We start from the raw sequence: 25,076 nt of genomic DNA, 5'->3' as shown, positions 1-25,076 counted from the left end.
TTCCCCCTTTGCTGCCAGTGCATTCCTCGAATCTGTCCCATACATTTTCACCAAAAAAAAGAAAGTGACACAGTAAAGTTGTTGGGCTTAAAGTCAAAGGAGTTTGCAAAGAAAAGCGTCTGGACTTCTTTGAGTTGCTTGAAGACGTTTCACCTCTCATCCGAGAAGCTTCTTCAGTTCTAAGGTCAAATGGCCGAGAGTCCCAGATTCAAACAGCCACTTCACAAGCGCATGGCACAACATAGAAGAGCCACCTCCACAGGACAAGACTCAGCAGTCCACCTGCATCTTAAGGATAAAGGTCACTCTTTCGAGGATGCCAATGTTCACATATTGGACAGAGAGGACAGATGGTTTGAAAGAGGAGTGAAAGAGGCCATCTATGTCCACTGTGAGCGACCATCTTTGAACAGAGGTGGTGGTTTACGACACCAACTGTCTGCCATCTATAATCCAGTTTTGAGTTCCCTCCCCAGACGCCTTAACGCCCACTCACATCCTGGGCCATCTGACCTCAGGAAATCACATGATAGGGTGGGGCCAGGTTTCACAATGAGCTCACCCGAAACCCTGGCTGATTAGGTCCCACACCCGCTTTCACACCTTGGCGCATGTGATTAGAGGATCACCAGGGGGTCCTTTGTCCCTCCTTGGGGGGATACTCCCACTGGGTTTAAATCTGGGACTCTCGGCCATTTGACCTTAGAACTGAAGAAGCTTCTCGGATGAGAGGTGAAACGTCTTCAAGCAACTCAAAGAAGTCCAGACGCTTTTCTTTGCAAACTCCTTTGACTACGATGACCTGGATGACTGAGAACCTTCACAGACATGTTGGGCTTAAAGTTGCAACCAGAGATAACACCATGTATGGGAGAGGTTACTACAGTAAACTCAACAATGATTCTCAGAGAATTCTTTTAGCCATAAAAAATACCCAGACCTCTGCTAGATCATGTTTGGTACTCAAACCTGTCCACATGTGGTCTGCTTACCTTCTACCTGCAAGGTAGAAAATGATTCTTCACTCTCGCTCAAGATGAAGTGATAATTTTGAGTAAAATACAACTGAAATCTATAAAATAAAAGGTTTATTTATTCAAAGAATTAATATTTAAGAAAAATGCACTTAGTACAAACTGAATGTATACAAGTCATTTGAACAGATTCCTTTAGATTTAACATCTTGTGTTGTACTTATGTAACAAAATTACACTGAAAATTTACATGTAATCAACTTTTTTTGAGGAATAAAGTTTTTTTGAGGGTACTGCCATTTGAACTGGCTTGGCATGAGCCCCGGCAATGTGCTTGCAGGAAAGAGGTAAAAGTTATTCTTCCTGAGGGGAATGTGAATATCTAGCGGCTAAAAGTGAAATATTTGTGTCGAAACTTGCCAAAATCGTGTAATTATTTATTTTTGTCACTTCCACTTGATACCTCCACTATTTATTGCATTTCCCATCAATAAGTCTATGAATTAGAGGATTTCTGCCACTGAGAGAAACAAACTGGCCCATTATTTATCGCATTCAACTGACTTAAATCTAAATCTGGTGGTTTTTAACACGTAGGATTCTTAGAAACCTGTTCAATGAAAACAGCAATGCTTGACAGGAGCCGCTGAGATCCTAAGGGCCTTTCAAATTAGGCTGGAGCCAGTGCCAGACAGTTATTGAATCCTGGAGAGTTTCGTAGCACTTAAGGAGCTGTCGACTTGTCCAGGTGAATGGAAGAAGTCGTCTCAGTGTGGAAAAAAAACACCCCGAGTGTTTGGATTCCTTGTCGTGAGGTGGAAGGGTAGAGAGATGTGATGGTCACTGCCGATAAAAAGAGATTTCTATCATGATTGTTTTCATATTTTCGACTAACAAGATATACTTAACTGGATTTCCCTTACTCTCTCTTGTTTCCTCTCCAAAGAAAAAAACCCAACAGGGATGATTTTTGCAGCAGTGTTGTTCAGGGATGCCGGCTGTTATGACTGATTTAAGGCTCTAATGTCTTTCTTGCTTGAGCGGCAGGGTAATTTACTGTAAGCCACAGAGTAACAGGAAAGACAGCGCTCGATACAGGGACACTTGATGACAATGAGCCACTCCTGGCGAGTGATGGATGAATACTCGTTGTCTCAGGAATTCAAAGATGTGGATAGACTGGCTACAATTTGCTCTTTCCACAATTTCATAGGAAAGAAGAAAGGGAAGACAGAAAGAGGAGGGGGTTGGAGATGTTGTTCCAAGGCGGCAGCTTTTGCCAAGACTGACTGGGTTCAGGTTGGGCTTTAGAAATCAGTGTGGACAGCAAGAGAGGGAGGAGAGGGAGGCGCTTGGTCCATCCAGATCAAGAGTTGAGTTTCCCCAGAAGTGGCCCGTTGGGAGAGGAAAGACAGCGTGGTGGCAGCGACTAAGACACACAGAGAGTGTGGTTGGAAGAAATGAGTGTGTGCATGTGTGTGTGTGTTCTTGTTTTTTTTTTTCTCACAAAGATAGGAAGATGAGGGGAAAAAGTGGGGACATCTGGTTGGCCCTTACTTTGTGATGGGGTTGTTTCGCACAGGACTGGGACTTGGGGATTGGGTGAGACTACTAACAATTAAACCGAGGTGTAGGGAAAGTTCATCCAAATTACAAAAGTGATCTATATATTTTTGTACTTACCCCTTGCGGTGTCTGGTCATGCAGATTGTTAATAACCATAATAAACGCCTCTGAAAAGTCTTCCAGCTCAATTGGGAGACGGTTGGAATTTTATTTGTCCTCCTCAGAGCATTGAAAAATTTCTTTAGAAAAAAAAAAAAGCAGCAGTGATTATTTCCAAAGAAGCTGTGTCCCCTGGTGCAAAGAACTCACCGCCAACTGAATTTTCTGGTAGAAAGGAGCTCCAGTAACAACTGTTGAAACTGTTTAAACCCTTTTTTCATTTAAAGACATAACAATGATGTAAAGTATGCAACATATTCAGACTAACTTTGGATTGAGTGAAATTATGTAAGCTTGATCTCACTTACAAGAAAAAGCAGGTTTCTTGATAGTAAAGATGATTTAAATGTTTGATGTGACAATATAGTTTGCTTCAATGTTGCCACACAGCAGAGCCTTTGGGAATCACTTCAGTAGACAGTGGACTGAAGCCTGTATGTATAAGCAATATGAAATTAGTGTTGTTTTATGTAAAGCTATAGCTATACATCAGTGATATCTGTGTGCTCGTGAATGTTCAGGAAATTTACTATAAGCTATTAAAGTTTTATTGCCCTAATAAGAGTAATATTTGCTGCCTCCACCAAGGAGCTCGTGTGATTGGTTTTGGCTTGTCTGTTTGTTTGCAAATACTTATGTTAACATAAAAGTTACGGACAGGTTTGCAGAAATGGGATGAGGCCCAGCATCGAGCTGGATCTGAATAGAGGAATTTTTGGAAGGATTACTTTTTTTCATTGTGAAGATGTCATCTTCACAGACCTGTATCGAATTCAAACAAGAAAAAAACATTCAAAACATTGCTTGAATTTACCAAGAAAATATCACAAATTAATATGGATATCCTTCTAGATCCGGAGCCTCAGTTTATGCGTGGTACAAAATGAATTTTCAGCTTTGTCCGAAGTATGCAGGCTTGGACTGATCTTGTTTGTATTATGTAATGATTTTCCAGCATTTTTTCCGATGAATTCGAAAGGTTACAAGATAAAAATGCATTCGTAATGTTCAGTATAATTTGTTCTTTGAAAGCAGCTATTATCTTTCTTTATATATTCTGTTTTTACAGTGGTGGTCATATTAAACTTGGCAAACTCCAAGTAAACCCCATAAACCGATAGCTGACTTTGATAGGTCTTTGATTTGTGTGACTTTCAGCCTCAATACAGTTATTTTAGGCATACAGCTCTAACTGTGAGCTAAGAGGCTCCACCCATCTTTCCACCACCCACCCTCTGTTTAAAACTTCTGTTTGGAACTCATGCCCAATCAGAGGAAAGCTGGCTTAAAGGGAGAAGAAGCTAAAATGGCTCATTTCAGACAATGGAACAAAATAAAAGGCAGCACCAAGCCTTCCAATAAGGATTATTTTTGAACTGTGACTCATGTAGAGCTACTCTAGCAGAGTTCATTAATAATAAAAAAAAATACTGAGCTAGAAATGGGTGTAATAGGTCCACTTTAACAAAGTATATTAAGGTATATAAGTGTCCCACCACTGTAGCTGTGTTTTTTTTCTGTCTTGTCACGCACAACAGAAAATAGAACTAAGAAAGGACGAGATTAGACACACATAATACGACACATAAGTGTCCTTCAGGGTGTGGCTGGTCCAACGGTGGGAACAACTAGGAGTTGGCAAAAGTTAGGCGTAATCCTGGCATTAAGCTGTGGGACAGCTTCAGGCAAATGGAAAGGTGGATAAAAAAGACAGAGAGGAAGAAAAAAAAACCTCATGGTGAACCTCTCTGACTGGAAGATGGCATATTGGCTTCTGACCACTAAACAGAGGCTGGATGAGAGGCAACCAGAGAGGACAGCAGCAGACTGAGACAGTGCTCATCCTGTGGAGAAGTGTTAACAGACAAACACCAGCGCAGACACTGTTTATACGCAACTGCCTAACATAGAACTTGAAGAGTGCGGAATAATAAGCCCTCTCAACCCGATAGTTTTTAAATCATCAGTACACCAAGGCTTCTAGGGATGGATACACACACACAAGCACACACACATAATCATTTCATCGGATTCAGAAAGCACAGCTGCCTGCCTAGTCAGAGAAACCGAGCCACGCTGCCCTGTTCCGTATAAAACACAAATTGTTTCCATTTTAAAAACCGAGCCATGTCGAGAACAATCGTTTGCCATCACGTTCCCACGGGATGGAGGAGAGAGGAGCGAGTTTAACGAGCGAGCCGAGGTGTGACCCAGCGAGGACGCGGAACACACATACGCAGAAATCCCCCAAGAGTGTGAGAGGGCCCTGCAACTACCACTGCAGACAATTGCAACATAATAATGCAGTGTGTGCTGCACAAACATATCATTTGGCCAGATCCCCCTGAAAATAAAGGTTATTTTTGCACACATGTAAACACTTAAAAATCTGAATAATGTTTACTTGTGGTTTTTGCTTTTTCTTTTTTTCCCCCCCCGTCCTAATTTGTGTGTTTTCTGCACCGCAAGCAGTTGCCGTTCATCCCCGAGGATGTCGCTGAGAAAGCTGTGATGAAAGGGTCTGCCTGAGGAGACTGGGCCCCGCTTTTTTTGTCTGTTTTGTACCTGCCGCGTCAAAGCGGTGATAAGAGGCTCATCTGTTCATCATCAGCGATGCGTCCCAGTCGAACGTGATCCTCTTTTTAATCTTTCTGCGGCCACCCATGCTCACATCACATTCCACTTCCTAATTCCTGTTCGCGATGAGCCCCTTGGTTCCTCTTTTGGACGCTGTGGCAGTCCACCCACAGACAAGACACTCGCACACATTGCCATAACAGCGTATTTACTTCTTCTTCGTCGAGACACGCTCCTTATTTTGGCTGATTTACGGGGGCCCTGATTACTCTCTGTTTACTGGCACTCGTAAACACAATGACAACCTGGCAGCGTTTAAACATTTCAAGCACTGTTATTATTTCTCCATCTAGCAAGAAGACACAAGGCAATCCTCAATGCTAGGATCTTGGTTATCTGCCCCCAACCGCAGCCACAGCACCAGTGTGTCATCTGCCGGGCAGACATGGAAAAGGAAAAAAAAGAAGAAAAAAAGAAAGCGCAGAAAAAGCAGGAGATGAACGTCGTTTTTGGGCAGCTGCTCAGTATCTGTCTGGCCGTGTCAGCGCATGTATGTTGGATTTAATAGTTTAAGAGCTAATTATTCAATATTTTTGTAAGCGATGAAAGTGTTGTCAGGGCGAATGGAGAAGGCATTAAATTCACGCCATGTATGATGTCTTTGGCTAGCTGAGTGGAATTGACAGTTTGCTTCGTTGGAGCCTCAGACTGTGTTCAAACGCGGCGGAGACGGGGAAAGGAATGGCTGGGAGGGGTGATATAAAAGTAGGGTTGGCAGAGCACGAGGCAAGCCGAGTGCCAAGGCATCCCTAACTTCATTTACAGACTCTTCTTGACATTATAAAAAAGCACAGAGCATCAGAGAAATATAATAAAAAGAGAAATCTGAAAGGCCAAACACATAGGCTTAAAGACTGTGGCAGAAAGAAAGAAGCTCAAAAAGGCGTCGCAGCACCTGAAGGTTTTTGGCATTTCCTTTAGCCAAGTCAAGAAGACTTGGCTAAAAGTAATTAATGCATCTTCTGATATTGATTTGACTTAACATCAGGTGAGCTCATCATAGTTCTAACCTGTAGGTCGAGCGCAGCGTTGTGACTCACCTGTGGTGATGGTAACTTCTGACTCATCCTCGGGTTTGGGCGGGCTTCAAAGAGGCTGCTTAATGACATGATGGTCCGTTCCTATCCTGTGGTTGCACAGGTCAGCGGCGACCAGATTGTCCAGTCTGCAGCACCACTCTGGTTCTCATCAGGTCCTGTTAGGGGAAATCAGCTTAGCTCATTTCCTACTTTAACAGTCAAGTTTGGATTCTGTCTTTGCGTCCAGATTCATCGGCCTTCATCCAGCGGTGGAATATTTTCTCATTCAGAGCAAAGTAAACATTTCCTCCTCTACCCAGTGACTTTCTACACTGCCTTTATTACTATAGCCTAATAAATTTAATAACAAATAATTAACAGATCTTTCAGTTTAGCCAATTTTGAGAGGAACTTTTTAAGATTCACAGAATTTATTCATTATTTATTTCGAAACTGGCAGCCCAGACAATTGTTAGTTTAGCTTTCCATCCATACTGGTAGTCTTACTCAGTTTACATATCCAGACAAAGCACATCATTTCTGTATTATCTTTAAATGTATCTAAAGTGAACGCATGTTTAAGTTTCAAATGGATTAGGCTTCTCTAAGGACTCCCTACACCCAGTTGATACAATGCTCCTATGATGTACAGATTACGCAAAAGAAGATCCAGTGTGTTAATACTTGAGCTGTAGACATGCTGGTAGAGCCAAGCTAGCTGTTTCTGCTCTCTTTTAACATTCCAAGCTCTAGCTGCATGTGAATACACGGCAGCGGTATCTGCCAATTCAAAGCAGACATATTGTACATGTGCTTTGCTTCTGCCATGTATATAATAATTTAAATCAAACATTCAGACAATGTTTTCTTCCATGCCACGTATGCAAGCAAAAAGTGCTAATAGCTCTAATGCAGTCACCTCAGACTGAAGACCAAAGCCCCACCAACCTGCACCTCAGCCCTTCTCTTTGCAGGGAGAAGCCTGTTAGAAGAAAGATTTAAACGGAGTGTTGCTTTAAAGGAAGAGCACTTGTTTCAGTCAACAGGGCTGCACCAAGGCACGATATAAGATGAATAAGGATTATACACCTCTGTGAATCATCCAGACCTACTCTAGCAAAGCTAAAGAATAAAAATATGGAGCTTGAAATTAGCATAAAAGACCTATAAGTATTAGAATTGTTAAACCCTATTGCTTTAAAATCCTGCACATTGAGCCATCTTTTCTGTTTCTAGGTAATCATTTGTTTTCAATACAATTTCTATTCTATTCTTATTTTTAGATTCTTTATACTATCCATGGTGACTAGAAATTATTCTGGATAATACTAAGGCTAAAAGTCTGCAATATCATAAAATGCCCTTGTGTGTGCGTGTGTGTGTGTATGCTTATTTGTTTGCCTGATTCAGCCCAGCCCACAGTTTGTGCAACTCAGCTTTCCTTGTTTATTGTTGCGAGTTGCTAACAACAGCTCCAGATGGTAATGATGATAGTCAGCCACTCTCCTCTGCAGCCATCTTAACAGGTGGAACCTCATAACCTCAATAATTTGTTAGCCCCGCTTGTTTCCCTCATTTTCACCAAGTTTTGTTAAAGCTCCTTTTTCTTTTTTTTTCTCCTATGTTCTTTTTTCCCTTCCCCTCCATCACCCCGCTGTGATGTTAAGTGAGCTAGTATTTTTGGACTTCCAGCACAATGCCAGAAACCATCAGACTTCTTAGCTTTCCCCTTTGGCGGTCCGTGCAACCCCACTGTCAGTGAAGCCCAAAGGCAACAGCAAAGTTGACTGAGTATTCAGTAGCAAAGTAGTTGAGTTTAAAAAAGAAAAAAGAAAAAGTGAAAATAATAAAAAAAAAATCTTCAGTGATTTATTGGCCATTTATTGAGTCTTTGGCGCTGCTCTTGTTTTTAAAAATCCCAGTTTTAGATGTTTTAGGCAAAGGGCTTTGGAAACAGAGTTTTTCTGCAAGCAGTGGTGCGTTTTCAAAATCTGGGGTCCAAGGTCTCTTGAGGGGTTGAGAGCTGGTGTCTTGTCCCCAATGAGGGCCTTGGAGTGCAGGGTGGCATAGGTCATCCTTGCATCCACCTGCTAGAAAACTCAGAAAACACTATTTTATGTGTGTGTTCTGAAAGGAAGCATCTGGACAGTGGCTGCCTCACACACCCTGGAAACACTTAAAGCTGTGGATGGAAAGTCTCACACGCTGCACTTCAGATCCCACAAACACACACACACACTTTTCTTCTGCCTGTTGTTTGTCTTTGATGTTGCTGCTATCATTTGCTGTCACCAACCGATCTTTACACCGGGCACCACAGCCGTAAACACTGAGCTAATGTATCTCGAAGGCAGGGGGGCGGGGGGCATAAACAGCGCATGAAAACTGTGTAATTTGGCCTCTAATTACAGCGCTGTGATTACGGAGCATTGTGCACATTTTTAATCAGGACCAATCTGTTTTGGAGCCCTGGCAACAATCAGGAAAGAAAGATTGAGATAGGGTGCAGGGAGGATGGCTTCACAGTTTTCAAGTATTCAGTTGACACTGGCAATTTAGGCAGTTAATTTGAAGAATGGCTGAAGAAATATAGAGGGATTAAAAACTGGAGACTAAGAAGAGATGGATAATATCAGTGGCTTTAAAAAAAAACCTGTTCTTGACGTAGCACAGAGTCACTCTTTATTAAAACAGACGGGAAACATTGCATTTGTTTTGGCTGGTTCCTGTCGAGTACCTCAATCAGGGTGTATTATAGCAAATCAAAAGGTGAACAGTCGACCTGGGGGACATCAGTAAAGGAAAAGGGGACTCGCTGATGAAGTGAGATAAAGGCAGAGCGAAAGACGGGACAGCAGGGAGTTGTGGCCGGACGGGAATGCAAGGATTTTTTTTGGAACACTTTGACACACTGAAGCCCAAAATCTCATCCTGTGGTTTGTAGTACTGGGTTATCACGTCCTCATCGCCCTCACACATGTGCACGCACACATTCCTGCTCTTCTTCTGTCTAAGAATGATTGACTTCTTCTGTCTGTCTCTTTCTCTCTCCCTCTTTCTGTGGATTACACCTATTACGGAATGAGTGGGAAAAGCGCAGGAAATGTTATAATCAGGCTCGCATTAGCTCTGGGGCCTCGTGAACCCTGACGCTGTCATGAAAGAGGATCAGAGCGCGGTGTTGGGAGTAATTAGGCGCTTCAAGCCTGAACGCTGCATCCAGATATTTGGAAAATCTACGGAGGGTTTGGCGAGGTTAGAGGTGACACAACAGAACGGTTAAATGTCGCATGTGCTTTCGCCGTCGCTGAACGAGCTTTGGCTCCTTTGCTCTCAGTGGGTCTCTGTTGGCTATGTCGAAGCCCGAACACAGTGACCTCGCTCAACCTTTTCCAGTCCCTTCTTACGACAATAGTAAAGGAAATTCCAGCAAGAATGAAGGATGCAGATTTTTATTAGCAAAGAAGAACGTTGATGCATGCCCACCAACTGCTGCCTTGTGGTGACGGTGGCTGGTGGAAGGATCTTGTTAAAACACCAGCTCAGGTTTGATTTATGGGGAAATGCGACATTGGCGGGGTATAGAAGACTGGGTGACCCTGGGTGATTCAGCTGTGGGCGAGGACATTCAGGAAATCGGATTGACAGCCGAGCAGGAGACAACCCAGGTATGACGAACTCTGTTATCTTTGGACGAAATGAAAATTTGGAGAGAGTTTGCCCTCCTTTGAACATTCTTGAGTCATCCAGTCATCTATATCTGGTCAAGACCGAACTTCTTAAAAGCTCATGGGGCCTCAGACGTGTGTTTAGTTAACTTAAAGAGAGCGCCCGGGGGCGATGCGACTAGAAAAATCCAGATGCTCTGCTTTTTTCATTTTTTTGGTTAATGCCTCATGAAACGCCAAGCCTGTGTCCTCATACTCACTGCTGGGCAGATCTCACCTAAGGCTTGAACCAAGACAGCAGAACAGGTTCAGCTCAAACACACACCCAAATGACCCCCCTTTCACTCACACACACATGCATTCAGGCAACAAGAGCATGCTGAAATAAACACACTGGTTGCCCCGAAGAGAAGTTGGGTTTCATTGTTTAATGACTCTGCTATTCCCTCTGCTAATGTTTCACATATGAGATAAAGATTGCTCCCATTTGAAGAGAGGAAAAAAAAGAGAGGGAGAGCAGGCATCCATCTTTCTCTCACTGACTCACTTGCTGCCTTTTCATTCTCCCTTTAAATCTTCTGCGCTCAGTCATTTTTGATCTGATTTCCTCAGACAACTCAATTACGTTGGCCCGGGCCCATTTGTTTTCCAACAAAATATTAGAGAATGGAGCTTATGAGTCATAAGAAACATCTTTCAACTCGATCCTATTAGTCACCTTGTTTCTTGACGGCTTCTTGCAAAAAAAAACAACAAAAAAAACGTCCTTTTTGTCCAGCATCTGAGCGAAGAGAGAAAACAGAGCAACACATGTTTGTACAAAGCAGGGTATACGCATAAGAGCGCACAGCACAGACCTCACACACTACTGCACACACTGCGAGTGTGTATGTTCAGCGACATTCCAATAAATCCTCATTGACCCCAATGAACCCAGCAAAATTAACCTTTTTTTTTTCTCTCTCTCTCTCTCTCTCCTTGCTTTCAGAAACCACAGAGCATGGATCAAGTAAATGTGACAGGTGAGCAGCCTTTCTCTTAACGCTGCAGACCAGATCGAGTCATTTGCATTTGATCGTAACGCTCTCTGTTTTGTCCTTTCGTGTTGCATGGTCGGCTCGCTCATCAGCAGCAGCGGTGGCCCCGGAGCCACGCAGAAAGAAAAGGCAAAAGGCAAAGACGAGACATACTGGAAGGAGATCAACGCCGCCATGGCCTTGACCAACCTGGCACAGGGGAAGGACAGTGCCTCCGGGACCACCAGCTGCATTATCCAGAAGTCCTCTCATATAGCAGAGATCAAGACTGTCAAAGTGCCGCTGGTGCAGAAATATTAGCCTGGACGTTGTCCTCCCGTCCCCTCTATGCAAACCAGCAAACATTCCTGTTTCAGCAAACTCGCCAGAGTCCAAATAAACTCCCCTCTCCTCACCCCAAAATGAAAAGAACTGTTGTTTAGGGAGGATGGTGGTGGGGTGGGGGTGTTTGAAGTCAGGAAGTGTGAGGCAAAAAAAGAACTTTCATTCTTTTTGGTTGTTATTGGTGTCTGAAAAAAAAGGTTCATAAGAGGCCTTGACTATCCTTCTCTTTTGCGAATACTAGTTTTAGCAGCAGTATTTCTTAAAAAAAAGAAAGAAAGAAAGAAAAAAAACTTTTGTAATGTTAACTTATTTTTTTTCATATTTTTTATTTCTTCTTTTTTTTAACACTACAAATTGAGTCTTTTTGCCAAAGTGCCTTTGTTGTTTAGACGAATAACTCACTGACTGTGGTCGATGGGGAGCACAGATACTGACGTGCCTCTGGAACACTTTTTTAGGGTCCCAGTCATGATTCATGATTCATGATTCAATTTGTGAATGAAAATTCCCAGCAACAGCATGTGCCTTAAGGGCTGAGTGAGCTCAGCAATCCGAGGCGCCGACGAACTCGAGTGGCACACACTTGCACGGGTGCGCACCGGGCTTGTGAAAATGCCCGGTGTGAATCCTCTGAAGGCATTGTTCTTGTTTTGACTGGAGTCTTCATTTTGACTGTAAACTGAACTCTGTCCCAGTCCCACCCACGTCGATGGCGGGCCAGCAGCAACTGCTGGCTACGCAGATAAGCAGCCAGCTCTCTCCTCCTTGTCCACATCTTGGCCTTGGATTTCATTAACCAGCGAAGGATTCTTTTCTTATCGTGGCTTTTTACTTGATCAGATGTGCACATGATGCTCAGCTGGACCCAAATGAAGACATGGTGACAAAGATATATGCATTTGAGGCGTGCTTTAAGGCTCAGTGGAGGAATGCCATGACCTAAAAGGGATGTTTTTGCTTTGTGTTATCAGTGTTTTATGCGGACACTGTTGCCTTTTCACGTCTGCGCTCAGAACAAGATGGTCTGGTATGAGAAAAAAAAAAAAGCCACCGCCACGAGCACCCCCAGCCTTTTGATCCTCAGCCCTCTCAGCTGTTTAGCATTACATTCTAATTGCTGTTTACAAGGAGCCAGAGGATAGGCTTAAAAGTTTGACTTTCTTCCCCTTCACTCCGTTTTTTTTACCCCTGACTTCAAAAATACATTTCAGTATTATCTTTTCGTCAGCCAAGCAAGTATTTGTTGTTGTCCGTCTGTGTGTGTGTGTCCAACTGTTTTGTTCTTGATCAAAATTCGGTTTCTCTTAAGCATCAAGCGCTTCTTCTGTCATCCAATGGAAAGCATCTAGAATGTACTAATGTACGGTGCATATGTTAGAAATGTTTGTGGGGACCGATGCCAACTTCACAAACAGGGGGAATGAAATTGAAGTCAAGGGGAGAAGTTGAAGTTGGCTCTCTGTGCTGACTTTTTAATTTTATGTATATCTTCAAGGTACTGTTTATATGTGTCAAAATGTACACTCCTTCAGAAATTGTGCAGTTTTCCTTCTTTTTTTTGACAAACCCAGACTGTGCATCTGGTCAAGGACTTTGAGAGGGAGTGAAGCTGTGCAAAGTAACTTTTTGACCTTTTTATGTGTCTTGAATGTGCAAACTGTTTAAAAAAAGCTGCACTTACAGTTTTCAGTGGAGGTGTTTTTACATAAAAATGAGTGGAAGTAAAGAGCAATGAAGGACAAATCTATTTTATTCCTGTTAGTGTGCCTATGGAAGTATTATGGAATGAATCGCACTAGCCACTCCCCAGGCACTATTTGCTTTTGCAGGTGAGGGGGCTCCCACATGTGTTTTTTATACACCTGATCCAGGCAGGGTGGCTGCGGGATACCGTCGGACCCGCTCCTTGTGTTTCTAATCGCACTTCTGAACCTCTGGGCCGCTTGTGACCCTCACACCTCACACAATACCCGCTTTCTGGGAAGAGGCAGAGCAAAGGACGGAGGCTTCAGAGACAACTAAGATGCCTTTGTTGTTCCTACCTGCCACCCCCACGCCCCCCAAAAAAGAAAACCCTACAAGTACAAACAAAGCCAAGAGTTTTGGTACTGTATATGTCTTTCTCCAGCACAAACCATGCTTTCACAACCATGCTGACGAATGGAAAGCAAACGTATATTAAAGCTTATAAATTATTATTTCAGACTTTGTCGAAACAAAGAAAGTGGTGACCATAGTTTGGTTCTTTTATTGTTAAGTTATATAAATTGAAATGTTATGTTTATTTGTTTGTTTGTTTTGATAGAGACTGGATTTTCAATCCAATGACCAAACACATATCTCCTCGTCTTGTCCGATTTGCTCTCATGTAAAATATCTTTTATAAAAACAGTTGTTACTTGATGAAAGCAATGAATAAACCTCTGAATGAAATCGATGGGGTTTGGGGTTTGTTTGTCTTTTTTTTTTTCCACACTGTAAAACCTAATAAGTTCACAGAACTCAAAAATTGTTGTGTAACAGATTACACAACAGTTTTTTAGTGATGTTTTTAAAAGTTTTAAGTTTAACTAAAATAAAAATTCCAGTTGCAGTTGCCTTAAATTACCTCAATGTTAACTTATAAATGTTGATATTCCTCAACTTATAATTAGGGAGCAATAAACTCAAAATATTTAATATTTTTCAACTTAATTAAGGTGGAAAATACACTCAAAATATTTTACATACTGCAACTCATAGGATGTGGGAAATAAACTCAGACTTTTTCATATTTTCTAACTTATAATATGGGAAATAACACTTAAAATCTAATAAATATTTTTAAAATACTGTGGGAAATACATTTACGAATGGTTCTAAACTGTTTGCCCAGTAAATTATAATCAGCTAAAAGTGTTAGAAAACATGAAAGTAACAACACTAACAATTTAACAACTTTTTTTATTAAACACAATGTGCTTTTAAAAAGGCACAGATAACGGAGCTCACTCATAAAAAAGTGCTTCATAAATAAAACAAAAGAAAAAGACTCCCAGGGTCTCCATCTCAATTCTAAAATTAAATAACATTTTCAGTATTAACAGCAATTGCAGCTATTAGAACATTGAGGCATTTAACACTTACTGTACCTTGACAGCTGCAGCTCACTTATTTTAAAAATACATAAAGAAATGTACTGGTTTCCACTGCTGTACTTCATAGGTAACAAACATCAAGGCAGTGCATTAAGGTATTAGGCAACAGAACGTTAAACGTGAATAGTCCACGAAATGAGCAGTCATTCACTTTAAATTTGAAGTAGAAGAGCCAAATGATTAGGGAAAAAAAAAAGCTTCCTCAATACTCAGCTCAACAAGTAGTCCATTCTGAGTGATTCACTCATTGAACAAATCATTCTTCAGCATCAGTAGACGCCCTTTCAGTGGTTTGTTGTCCTCAAGGCACATCACAACCTTCTGGATAAATGTGAATGTAAGCTCAAGTTTCTTTGGGTATTGTAGGTCTAGTGCATAGATGTACCCAAAGAGCAGGAAAAATGAGTCAGCCAGATTTATGGGACCATTCACAAGTATTTCATCCTCAACGACAATGCAGATGCTTTCGGGACTGAAGAGGGCCGAATCAGTAGTGTCATCCGTGACAACTGTCAGCAGAGCCACAGGAGTGACAGTGAGGTCTGGACCATCTGCTGACTGCAAAACACAAATAATACAACAATGAGTTCAGCCCCTCAAGGACACAAATCATGCTATTGATTAGAGGTGTGAATCTTCATAAGTCGCACGTTTCTTTTAGGATTATAATGTCAACGATTTAATTTGATATGGCGATACATCATGATGCATTACAATAATCTTAATTTGGGTTTGGTTTCAAAACATATTGAAAACATTTATTTAAGCATAATAAATATATGTCAAGATATTTGTTTTTGTTATTTACCAAACATTTCTCTGACCACAACATGGCACCCCCCAAAAAATAGAACACTTGAATTTTAAAAGGGAGAGAGTTTTTATCTGTGGATTTGTTTTTGTTTAATAATCTTTCAACTATTTTCATGTTTTCTGGTTTATGCGTAACAATCTTCTTGCAATCTTATTCAACAATAGTTGATATATGGGAGAAAACAAGTCAGATGAGGACAGTGTTGAACCTCCTTCCTGATATACACCCTGGTTCTCCTTGAGTTCTGAGTGATATATTCGACTGAACAGCTAGGCAAAGGGGTTGATGCTGAGGGCAGTACACTTACATCACAAGTCCTGAATAACGTGGAGGCATCTTCACGCAGGTACACAGGAAGTGCACGAAGGACGAGGGCCCGTCTTGTATTTACATCACGCTGTTCCTAGATGAACATACAATATCTATTAGAATAGTATTTACACAAATGCAGAGTAAAAACAAAGTGTTGGATAGCCATGTTCTGATTGTCATTGTTATAGATCAGGGGTGTCCAAACTTTTTGTGTAACGGGCTAAAGATGGTAAATCCAGTATTTTGGATAACCGTATTTTTAGTAATACACATTTTAAATTAATACGTTTCCATTGTAAATACATCAACAACTCACAAAGGAAAAACTTCCAAATGTAAACCAATTTTTACAAAAACAGTACTTGTTTGGACTTCTTTAAATTGAAGCTGATAAATCTTTTTAACACAACACTTTTTGAAAGGATACATTTTGTCAAGATTTCCTTCTCCTAAAATGACAACCTTGTATCCATGGCATAATCACTTCATCACGGGGCACAGTTGAAGCAATTGACACTATGGCTTCTTACAGCTGTGTACAAACCATCTGTTAATGTAATTCTGAATTATGTGAAATGAAAAATTTACCTGAATGTCATAAATTCTCATGAGCTTTGCTAGCTCCTCTGCAATCTTGCCAGTCTTGATGGCCTTGTCTCGGAACAAAGTGATGAGTCTAGGCGTGTGTCTGTCCAGCTCCTTGTAGAATTGAGTGTGCAGGTTAACACTGTTGATTCGGTGGGACTCTGCAACCACCTGTACATGAACAGAAATACACAGAAATGAACAAAGATGAATTAGGAACAGAATTGTGAATGTATTTTAAAAAGTTCTCAGGTTAGCAAAACCAGAGCAATTCTAGTCAGAACCAAGGCCAAAATAGAAAGTTATTCGTCATTCTTTGTAATGTTATCTAAAGGAAATTTAAATAAATAAACTTCTAGAGACTTTGTTTACTGTGAATGGGGAAAAAATACGTCACAGAGTGATGTGTTGTCATTTTACATCTGTCATTTGCTTTTTGGTAAATTGTTTGAAAATCTAGACTTTTAAAAACTGGGAGAACAGTAAAGAGACAGACAGACATACACACACGTACACATATATGCATGTATATATACATACATATATAGACATATTTTATATTTTATTTTTTACCTGTGACTCCATAAGTAGGACTGGCCATCTGTCCACGACATCTCTCACTCGTGGAGCTCCAACAATTTCTTGGCGACATAGTGCATAGGTTGTGTCCATGAGGACATAGTGAAGGCTAAAGTCCCCATTCAGTCTTGGCTTGAACCTCTCTTAAATTACTTCTTTCAGCTCCTCCACTGACTTTGGTCGCTCAAGTAGATTAAGTTTCAGCGCAGTGTCTCGTTCAACATACACACACAGCACATGCTTCTGGGCAGCAGCCATCTTTTGGTTCCTGGGGAAAACAAACAAACAAAAAAAAACATTCATTTTTATGGAGAGTAAAGGTGATACAAACAACGTACACAAGTCCATAGCCTCACTTGGAACGATGGGAAGTATGGAAAGACACCTGCAGGAGTGAGGCAGTTTATTCATGGACCCACTGCCCAGCCTTGACTTGTAGAGCTCGCTTAGTGGAATACCCCTCTAAACTGTTAAAAGGATTTCCAGATTATCTCACAACCACATATTTGAGACTACGAAAAAATACAAACATGTGTCTAATCATGATAACACACTCATGTTGTTTAGCATTGTTCGTTTCATGCTAGCACACACACACATAGCTCAATAGCGTAAACTACTGACTGTGTAACGCGGACACTTATTGAAATAAGTATACTCACAATACGCACGTGCATTACCGGCGAATATGACAACCGGTAGAAACGGACAGTAGAAAGTTTTAGTAGAAAGTTCAAACGCATGGAGCTAGAACTGCCACCATCAACTTCCCGGGCAAGAATACAATGCATTATGGGAAATGTTGTCCCCCACGGAAAACCGCCAAAACGTTACACCGTTGTAATTTGAAATAAGATTACGTATTTGTCACATTCGAAAACTTCTAAAATTACAATTACTTGGATTCAAATTTATTTATAACAAACATTCACTGTGCACAAAGTACGAATATATTTCCAGTAAAGAATAAAAAGACTGTTTATCGAAATTAAATTTAAACAAAACAAAAACACGTTAGACTTACCAAATTTAGGGCAGTTGATGAAAAAAATTAAGGTGGTGGTCGTGGTGGGTTGAAGTTGGGGACTCTTAATCCACACGGGCTGGCCAAATCTTCCCCGCATCAAGGTAAATTCAAGATGGCTGACTCGGCTTTCCTGAGGGAGCGACAAGACTCCACCCACCAGAACGTCACTAATATATGCTTCTTAAACTTTTTGAGCGTTCCAAACAAATTAGCTAAAAAATATTGAGCCCTATTCAATTAAAATTGCATAAAAGCCAACAGAGCTCGATACTTTATAGTTTGCTCAACTACAAAACGACATTTGAGTGTTATGAGCTTATTAGTTATGAGCTAGAACAACTGTTAGGGATTACAGTGCATGTTACTGGTGCACTAATTGATGTTTTAAGGAACTTAATACCAAGCAAAAACTTCCACGGGTGAAAATTAAGCCAATGTGGAAGTTCTAAAAACCTTCCTCATTTGGCCAATTGAGGCCCTCTGTTTCGCAAACAGGTATCTGTTTGTGCTGATAGGGCGATAAACTATGATAAATAGAAGAGGAATCACAAATCTGCTGTTGTCTGCATACACAAACAAATTGCACCAAATGGAATGTCACATTAGCTTCCAGGTCAAGCCAGAAGCTCATAGGTTTGAAAAAAAAAAAAGAATTCAGAAATTCATCCATGCAGTTGATGCATAATGCTGATTTAACTTGCATTGCTTTTATACAAGAATATAACAAGAGTACAACCATTTAAGTTGAGTCTCCTATTGCAAAGAGATGCATGACTAATGTGTTGTGCAGGCTGACTCAGACTGATTGCAACTTGTTGGCAATCTGTCCACATTTTGGAATTAGTTGGCAATGATTTGCAAACCTTCAACAATCTGTCTGACAGTGATTGCAGTCAGACTGTTGTTGTTTGGAGACAGGTTGCCTCCCACCACATGACCGCATGGTCACTGTAACTACTTGCAATCAGCTGCTGAAAGCAAAAACAACTAAGAAGAAAAAACCAAGAAACCAACAATTTTTCCTAGTGGTAAGTAGGCTGCCGTTCTATTTTCACTCTAGTGTGACTGAGCTGTGATATTACTTACAACTACCTGCATCTGGCCTTGTTAACCAAGCTTCCTAGCATTAACTGATAACTTAGCACTCCACTCTCTGATCCCTTCACACTCCAAAAAACAAAAAGGCAATTCTCAAATCAAGGCTTTTAAACAGGCTTTTACAAACTACAGGTGGTTAAGGTGGGTACATGCATATACAATTAAAGCTTAAATATTAAAAAATTGTTAACATGTTAAACTGTTAGCAACATCAAGTGATGCTTTTATCGTAGATGTAAAGAACATTGGTGAGAAATGTGCGATCAAATCTAGGGTTTCTACATGTAAAAAAAAGAAGAAACACAAAAACATATATAGCCTGTGTGGAACTGAGGAGATCTGTAATAAATCTATTTGGGTTTACCACTATAAGCGAAACCTCTAATAGTAGGTTCAGTTACTTTATTCAGTTATAGTCCAGATTTAAACACAAACTGAAGAAATTTTACATGGTAAGAATATTTAGAGAGAATGAAAGAGCCCCAAATTACATACAGGAGTGTTATTTTTTTATCATTTCAAAGCTTTCGATGAGTGAACAACATGCAAACACAAATTCTGTAAACAGTCACTTTGGGCAACTTTAGCCTTCTTTTGTATATGTAAGGAGGCTAAAGTCTTAATTCCATCTATGGGCCACGGCTCGACACTAAATGCAATATAGGAGATGTTTGTTTATGACACAAAAGGCGTGGTGGTTTTTAAGAGCTAAACAAACTAATCATGACAAACCATTGGGAGAGCTGAATGTACACAGCAGTTAGCTGCGTCAACCGCATACCACACATTAGTGGTTTGGGCCCCAGCGTTTGCTATCTCATGTGTATTTTTGCTACCTTAACGAGAATGTTTGACTTTATTTGTTCAACTTGGGATCACATCAAAATCTGTCTCTTTACAGTTGAAGAGAGCAGAAGGAGATAAATGGCTTTGAAAATAGGTTTCATAAAGTTTGGGTTTTCTATATCCTCTGTCATGATGTGGATACCTACTATAGTCTGCACCTATAATTTGAACATTTGCAGTATGGTGGATTCTGCATGATAAAGCCAATAGACAACCAAGCTTTTATACCGTGATGTGGCACCTCAGGAAGAAAGACTGAATTTATGCCTCACACTTCCGAGGTGTGTCCTTTTCCTTGGGGCTCAGTCCTTCCTGTATATTAATGGCTCTACCATGCCACTGCGTTTCTCAAACCTGAGCTCTGCCACGGAGCCGAGGCCAAGACCTCTCTCTTGGCAGGAGAGGTAACAAGCTAGAGGAAACAAGGCTGCAAGGGTTTTGTAAGATGGTGACAGAGCTTTTACCAAACTAGAGAGAGTGAACACCACAATCTGGCTAGTGTTGCAAGAGGCAACGTCGGTTTTCCTGTTACACAGCTGTCTCTGGACCTGCAAGGTGGCTCTCGCTGACACTTCCTGAAATAATCCTTTCAGCATTTTTGACCTCTCATCCCTCACTGCACTTAGCTGGCCAAACCCCAGATTCCCTGAGCAACATTTTCCATTGAAAACCTAAGTGATATTCCACTCTGCCTATAGCTTTCCCAGTCACCTTTTTATCTGCGCCTTCTCTGCGTTTGCTGGTGAAAGACTTGACAGGAGGCGTGAAAGTGCACGGTTATCTCGGAGCACGAGACAGACTTCTCTGGACTTCACCTTCGCCATTTTGTCTGCCGCAAACTAAACTTTCACTGACTCCAGGTCAAACCACACAGAGTAAAATCTAAGAAAGCAGACGTTCTGAAAACCATTTCCCCATTCGATGAAGAAACACGACTCCAGTGGCATGCTGAAGTAATTAGTTACCTTGCTGCGAAGGATGCTTCAAGGAGCCTCTGTTCATTCAAACCAGGACTTTGTCTTTTGGATGCAAATACAAGAGAACCGCTGGTCCTAATTGTTAGATTCCTGAAAGAATTGACTGATTAAAAAATTCATCCGGCCTTGCAATCATTTCGGGTTTGGGACTGTTTTGGATCAACTGGAACTTCATGGGTGTTTGAGAAGGCGAGACATTAAGGCCACCGCTTAGATCACGGACACTGTGTGAACAGAACTAATCACATGGGAGGAAAAAAGGGTCAGCAAAGCCTTATTATTACAAATTAGACCCTATAAATTATTATGTTTTCCCAACGGGCACATCTGCACTGTAGATCAGTTTCACTTTAAGTTTGCATGAGTCTGGGAGCTTTGAGTAGACATGCAAGAATGAGCTGAACTGCACTACACAGTGCGCACATAGATAACAAACTAAAAGAATTACTTTCATTAGTTCAGAATTTTGGTTTACCTGTAGATATTTCAGTTTCACAGTGAAGACAACGTTCTTTTCACCCAAGAAAGAATCCAACTCCTGCCTTTCACGCTTCATTTGTCTTGTCTTACGTTCTCTTTCATTATGTATCATTTCCTCAAATCACTCACATTCCGCCTTTCTCTTCTTGATTCTACTATTATATTAAAGCCACATTTCTCTGCACTTCTTCTGCGTTGCGCTTTATTGTGGTGTGGTTTCTGACTCCCTCTCCTTGTTGAGCTAACCTAAGGCAGTTGAAAAATATTTCCTGTCTTCGTTTCTCATAATAAACGTCTTCGCAAACCACCGAGAACAAGACGGAGAGAGCCATGCTTACACGGAACCGCAAGTAAACACTGGTTTTGGCCAAACGAGGACACGCTGGGTGTTATTCCAGGTGGACATCATCTCCGTTTTGTTTTGAGAGAGGGTCGGAGGGAAAATTGTGACACATGCCAGTTTGAAACAAAAAAGGTCAATTGCACTTGTAAGAACAGCATGTGGAGGCATGCACATTGTTCTGACCTGAGAGCACTGGGAAATGGATAAGTGTAGGTGGTTGAGTTGCCAGAGTAAACTCCTCTTACAGAAAAGAGAGACACGCTCTTCGTGAAACGGAACAGGAACGGGTCTTCGGGGGCGAGGGAATGCAGGAAATCTCTGCTTTGATACCTGGTGTCAAGTTTTTCAGCTTTCATTCACATGATTTCATTGACCGCAGGCGCTCCTACATGTGCCGCGCCGTGTTGTCGGCAAGAAAGCGCTTACACAAAGTCCAACCACGCAAATCGCGTGTTCCTCTCCTCTGTAAACTGACATAATCCCAGTCGCAGTCTCACCGCAAAGCCCTGCAACACAACAGCTCTCATGTTCAGTGCTGTTGTCCAGAGGTTAGTCAGATCTTTTACTGTTTCCCTCCACCATCCAAACAAGCCCACCACGAACCGCCACATGAAGTAGAGCTCCCTGTTTGTTTATTGGAGGATAATGCTTGTGAATTTCCTCCCTGGATCCCTCTTTTCAGTCCATCCAAGTGTCACACACGCACACAGTAATAGTAACAATGCTGGACAAGCAGTTAAGCTGCCTGCACCTCAGCTGTTTCCTAACAGCCTAAATCCTGGTAATTGGCCTTCCCCTGAGCTCCTGAGACAGGCCGACTAAACAGCTGTTACAAACAATGACACCCCTTCCAGAGGTGTTGTGTTCCCAAGCCAACATACAGCTGCCAACAAGGGATCAGGGACAGGCAGGATGACATGCAAGCCAAGGGGTGAGAACTGTTACTTTTACTTGTGTTGGTGCAAACAAAAGTCAAGAAGACATATCTATTTTCATATACACATGAAATCCCCCGATGGGAGTCGGTATGTCCATATTTCAGCACTTAAAATTACCCTGAGAATGTTTTGAACTCCGTTTCTCTTTTGAGTTGGACTTGAGATTATTCACAGTCATTGTTTTGGAATTGACAAACTCCAAACTTGCTGCTGGCCTTCCAGCATCCAGCCTCATCAAAGTACAATGCATCTCATTTTAGATCCAAAGGGGAACCGTGGAAGGATTTGAAATGCCTAAGGACTCAATGTACTTGGCTCTCGTTCGCCCCAAGTTTGTACTTACTTTCACAATGCGTTACTAACAAACAGGATTTTCTAGATCTGCTCCTCCATAGTTAGTGTCAGATTAGCCCCACTATGATCACTGGTCTAAAGAACACTGGTTCCCAGCCTGGGAGTCAAAATTGGCAAAGGGGAGAGATTAGAATAAAAAAAAAAGTTCTCTCTCCCATCTAACCCCTCCAACCAGACCAGCATGTGCATAGAAACACCATATAAATAGTAACGCCAGAGACTACATAGACATTTGGCTTTACAAATGATACGAACTCAACTTTCTTTAGTAAAACTGCTCTGTTTAACCCATTCATCCACCACATCCCACTGCCAATGTGGACACTTTTTCTGAAGCCTGAAACCAGATCCCACAGGAGGTGCACAAGTCAAATTTCCTCTCAGACAACTTTAATTACAGTATGCTGAAAGGTTATTACTGCATGTTTCCCCAGTGATGCCTACCCCAGCTTTAAGTGTCATTTGTTCAGCTGTGTACTTTTTAATGCAAAGCTGCCATTATTGTGTGTGTGTGTGTGTGTGTGTGTGTGTGTGTGTGTGTGTGTGTGTTTTGACAACCTGACATCAACCAAGGTTTAAGGTTAAGGTTAGACTAGTCTAAATTCTGCCACTGTAGTTAAGGAAAACATTCATAGCACAATTATCACTGCCTTATCAAAGTCATTGTCAATGTCATGTCACCTAAAACAGTGTCAGCTACTGTCAAAAACAACTTTTTTCTAGGCCTTAATATAGCAGTCATATTGGATCATGGAAGAATTTGAAAATTTGGTGTACAGGCAAAGGTCATGGTCGTGAGGTTTCATAACTTTCATTACAAACAGGCCTTATTGTTCCGCGGGAGGAAACCTTTCATTTAAGTCTTATTTCGGTTCCTGTGAATGAACTTTGGGTGTTGCCAGTTAGCGAGGCAGCATAATTCAAAAATAACACTCATGGCGGCACGATAAGCCATGATTGCATGATTGTTGTTTTCGCATTCTGTGGTGTCACCAGCAGCCACTTTGCCCTCCGATGCTGATATGGCTGCCCATTCCATGTGGGGTAAAACCTCAGCCAGGCACTGAAATGTGGGTTTTAGCCTGATGTATTGAGCAGTTGAGGAAAGTGGAATCTTGCAAGGTTTGCAATTTGCACACAGAGTGCCTCATTGAGGTGGGTGCATCATGCTCCCACTTTCCACATGTAAAAAAAGGAATTCTTGGATTTTTAACTCAGATGGGCACACAACTTTAACGTTTTTTCTCTTTTTTTTGCTTAGTTATAGTCAATAAATACTTTCTGTTTTGTATTGTTGAAAAATCTTGAGCCACCACTAATTTCTTTGTTTTTGTAGAAAAATGGAAATAAGTGCTATTAAACATGCAAACATACATGAAAATACACTATATAGCGTTTGCACTTCTAGCTTGTACAATTCTAACAAGCTTGAAATTCTCAATACAGCCTTTGACAATGTTGAGGCCCGGGCTCTGGCGAGGCCAATCTATGACTGATACTGTTTCATTGTGTGTTTTTCTATCCCGGTATCCTTTTACCGATATGACAGTGTCTTTGGGATGATTGTCATGCTGAAAAATTGGGCTTACTGCTAATTAGATGCTTTCAGGTGGTATTGAATGGTGGATCAAAATCTGATGGTGCTTTACTGCATTTATAATTCCAATAATTTTGACAAGATCTCCAAATGCACAGGCTAACATGTTGTCCATGATAGAGCCTTCTCCGTGTTTCACAGTTGACTGTTGTACCTTACTTCTGACCTTCAAATTTGGATTTGAAGTTAGGCGCACCAGCACAAAAGTTAGGCGCACCCAAATTTTTCAACCAGATCGCTTAAAACCGCAGTTTTACATGTGCACTTTTTGGGGGGGAAAATTGCTGTCTATACAGTCTCTATTAATTTGTAAATGATTAACTAACAATCTTGTCAACACAAAGTTCTTTATTTGTAGCACATTTCTACAAGAAAGATAAGTTACTGAAAAAGTGATTGTGCTTAAAGTGCTTTGGCACTCTTTGGTAATATTGTAGACAATGTTAAACTTAATCATCATCTCGGCCTCCTCTGACAACCTGTTTGCTGGCTCTGTGTCAGAGCACTGGCTGTGAATTTCAGATGGATCAGGCCTTAACTTAACAAAAAAATTATCAATAGTTCTTTTCATCTTTTCTTATTACCCAAAGCTACATCCACTTGTG

At 41.2% G+C, this 25,076-nt stretch overlaps 2 protein-coding genes across 8 annotated transcripts in view; one reads left to right on the top strand and one right to left on the bottom strand.

The window, feature by feature from the left end:
* Nucleotides 1-13,821, top strand: part of mkxa (mohawk homeobox a) — a 29,182-nt gene extending 15,361 nt beyond the window's left edge. Inside the window, exons 6-7 of one of the 2 annotated variants that reach the window (XM_005471655.4) lie at nucleotides 11,012-11,045; nucleotides 11,156-13,821. In XM_005471655.4, the coding sequence (XP_005471712.1) occupies nucleotides 11,012-11,045; nucleotides 11,156-11,360 (239 nt within the window). In that variant the 3' untranslated portion in view covers nucleotides 11,361-13,821. Of the gene's footprint in view, nucleotides 1-11,011; nucleotides 11,046-11,152 lie in introns of both variants that reach the window. The other variant, XM_003450241.5, reaches the window with a different exon arrangement.
* A 486-nt stretch (nucleotides 13,822-14,307) lies between these two features.
* LOC109203473 (uncharacterized) lies at nucleotides 14,308-18,091 on the bottom strand. Of its 6 annotated transcripts, none has more exons than XM_019362843.2 (6): nucleotides 17,474-18,091; nucleotides 17,168-17,278; nucleotides 16,806-17,079; nucleotides 16,236-16,403; nucleotides 15,643-15,738; nucleotides 14,308-15,079 (listed from the first exon to the last, which is right to left on the bottom strand). In XM_019362843.2, the coding sequence occupies exons 3-6, from the start codon at nucleotides 16,902-16,904 to the stop codon at nucleotides 14,762-14,764; spliced, it is 681 nt and encodes a 226-aa protein (XP_019218388.1). In that variant the 5' UTR covers nucleotides 16,905-17,079; nucleotides 17,168-17,278; nucleotides 17,474-18,091; the 3' UTR covers nucleotides 14,308-14,761. The 6 variants fall into 6 exon arrangements, with proteins under 6 accessions (XP_019218388.1, XP_025765886.1, XP_019218386.1 ...); XM_025910101.1 differs by having other exon boundaries at nucleotides 17,197-17,278; XM_019362841.2 differs by having other exon boundaries at nucleotides 17,836-18,091.
* Nucleotides 18,092-25,076: the final 6,985 nt, after the last annotated feature.

The sequence above is a fragment of the Oreochromis niloticus genome, linkage group LG9, assembly GCF_001858045.2.
Source record: "Oreochromis niloticus isolate F11D_XX linkage group LG9, O_niloticus_UMD_NMBU, whole genome shotgun sequence".
NCBI lineage: Eukaryota > Metazoa > Chordata > Actinopteri > Cichliformes > Cichlidae > Oreochromis > Oreochromis niloticus.
This window is presented reverse-complemented; position numbering and strand designations above follow the sequence as displayed.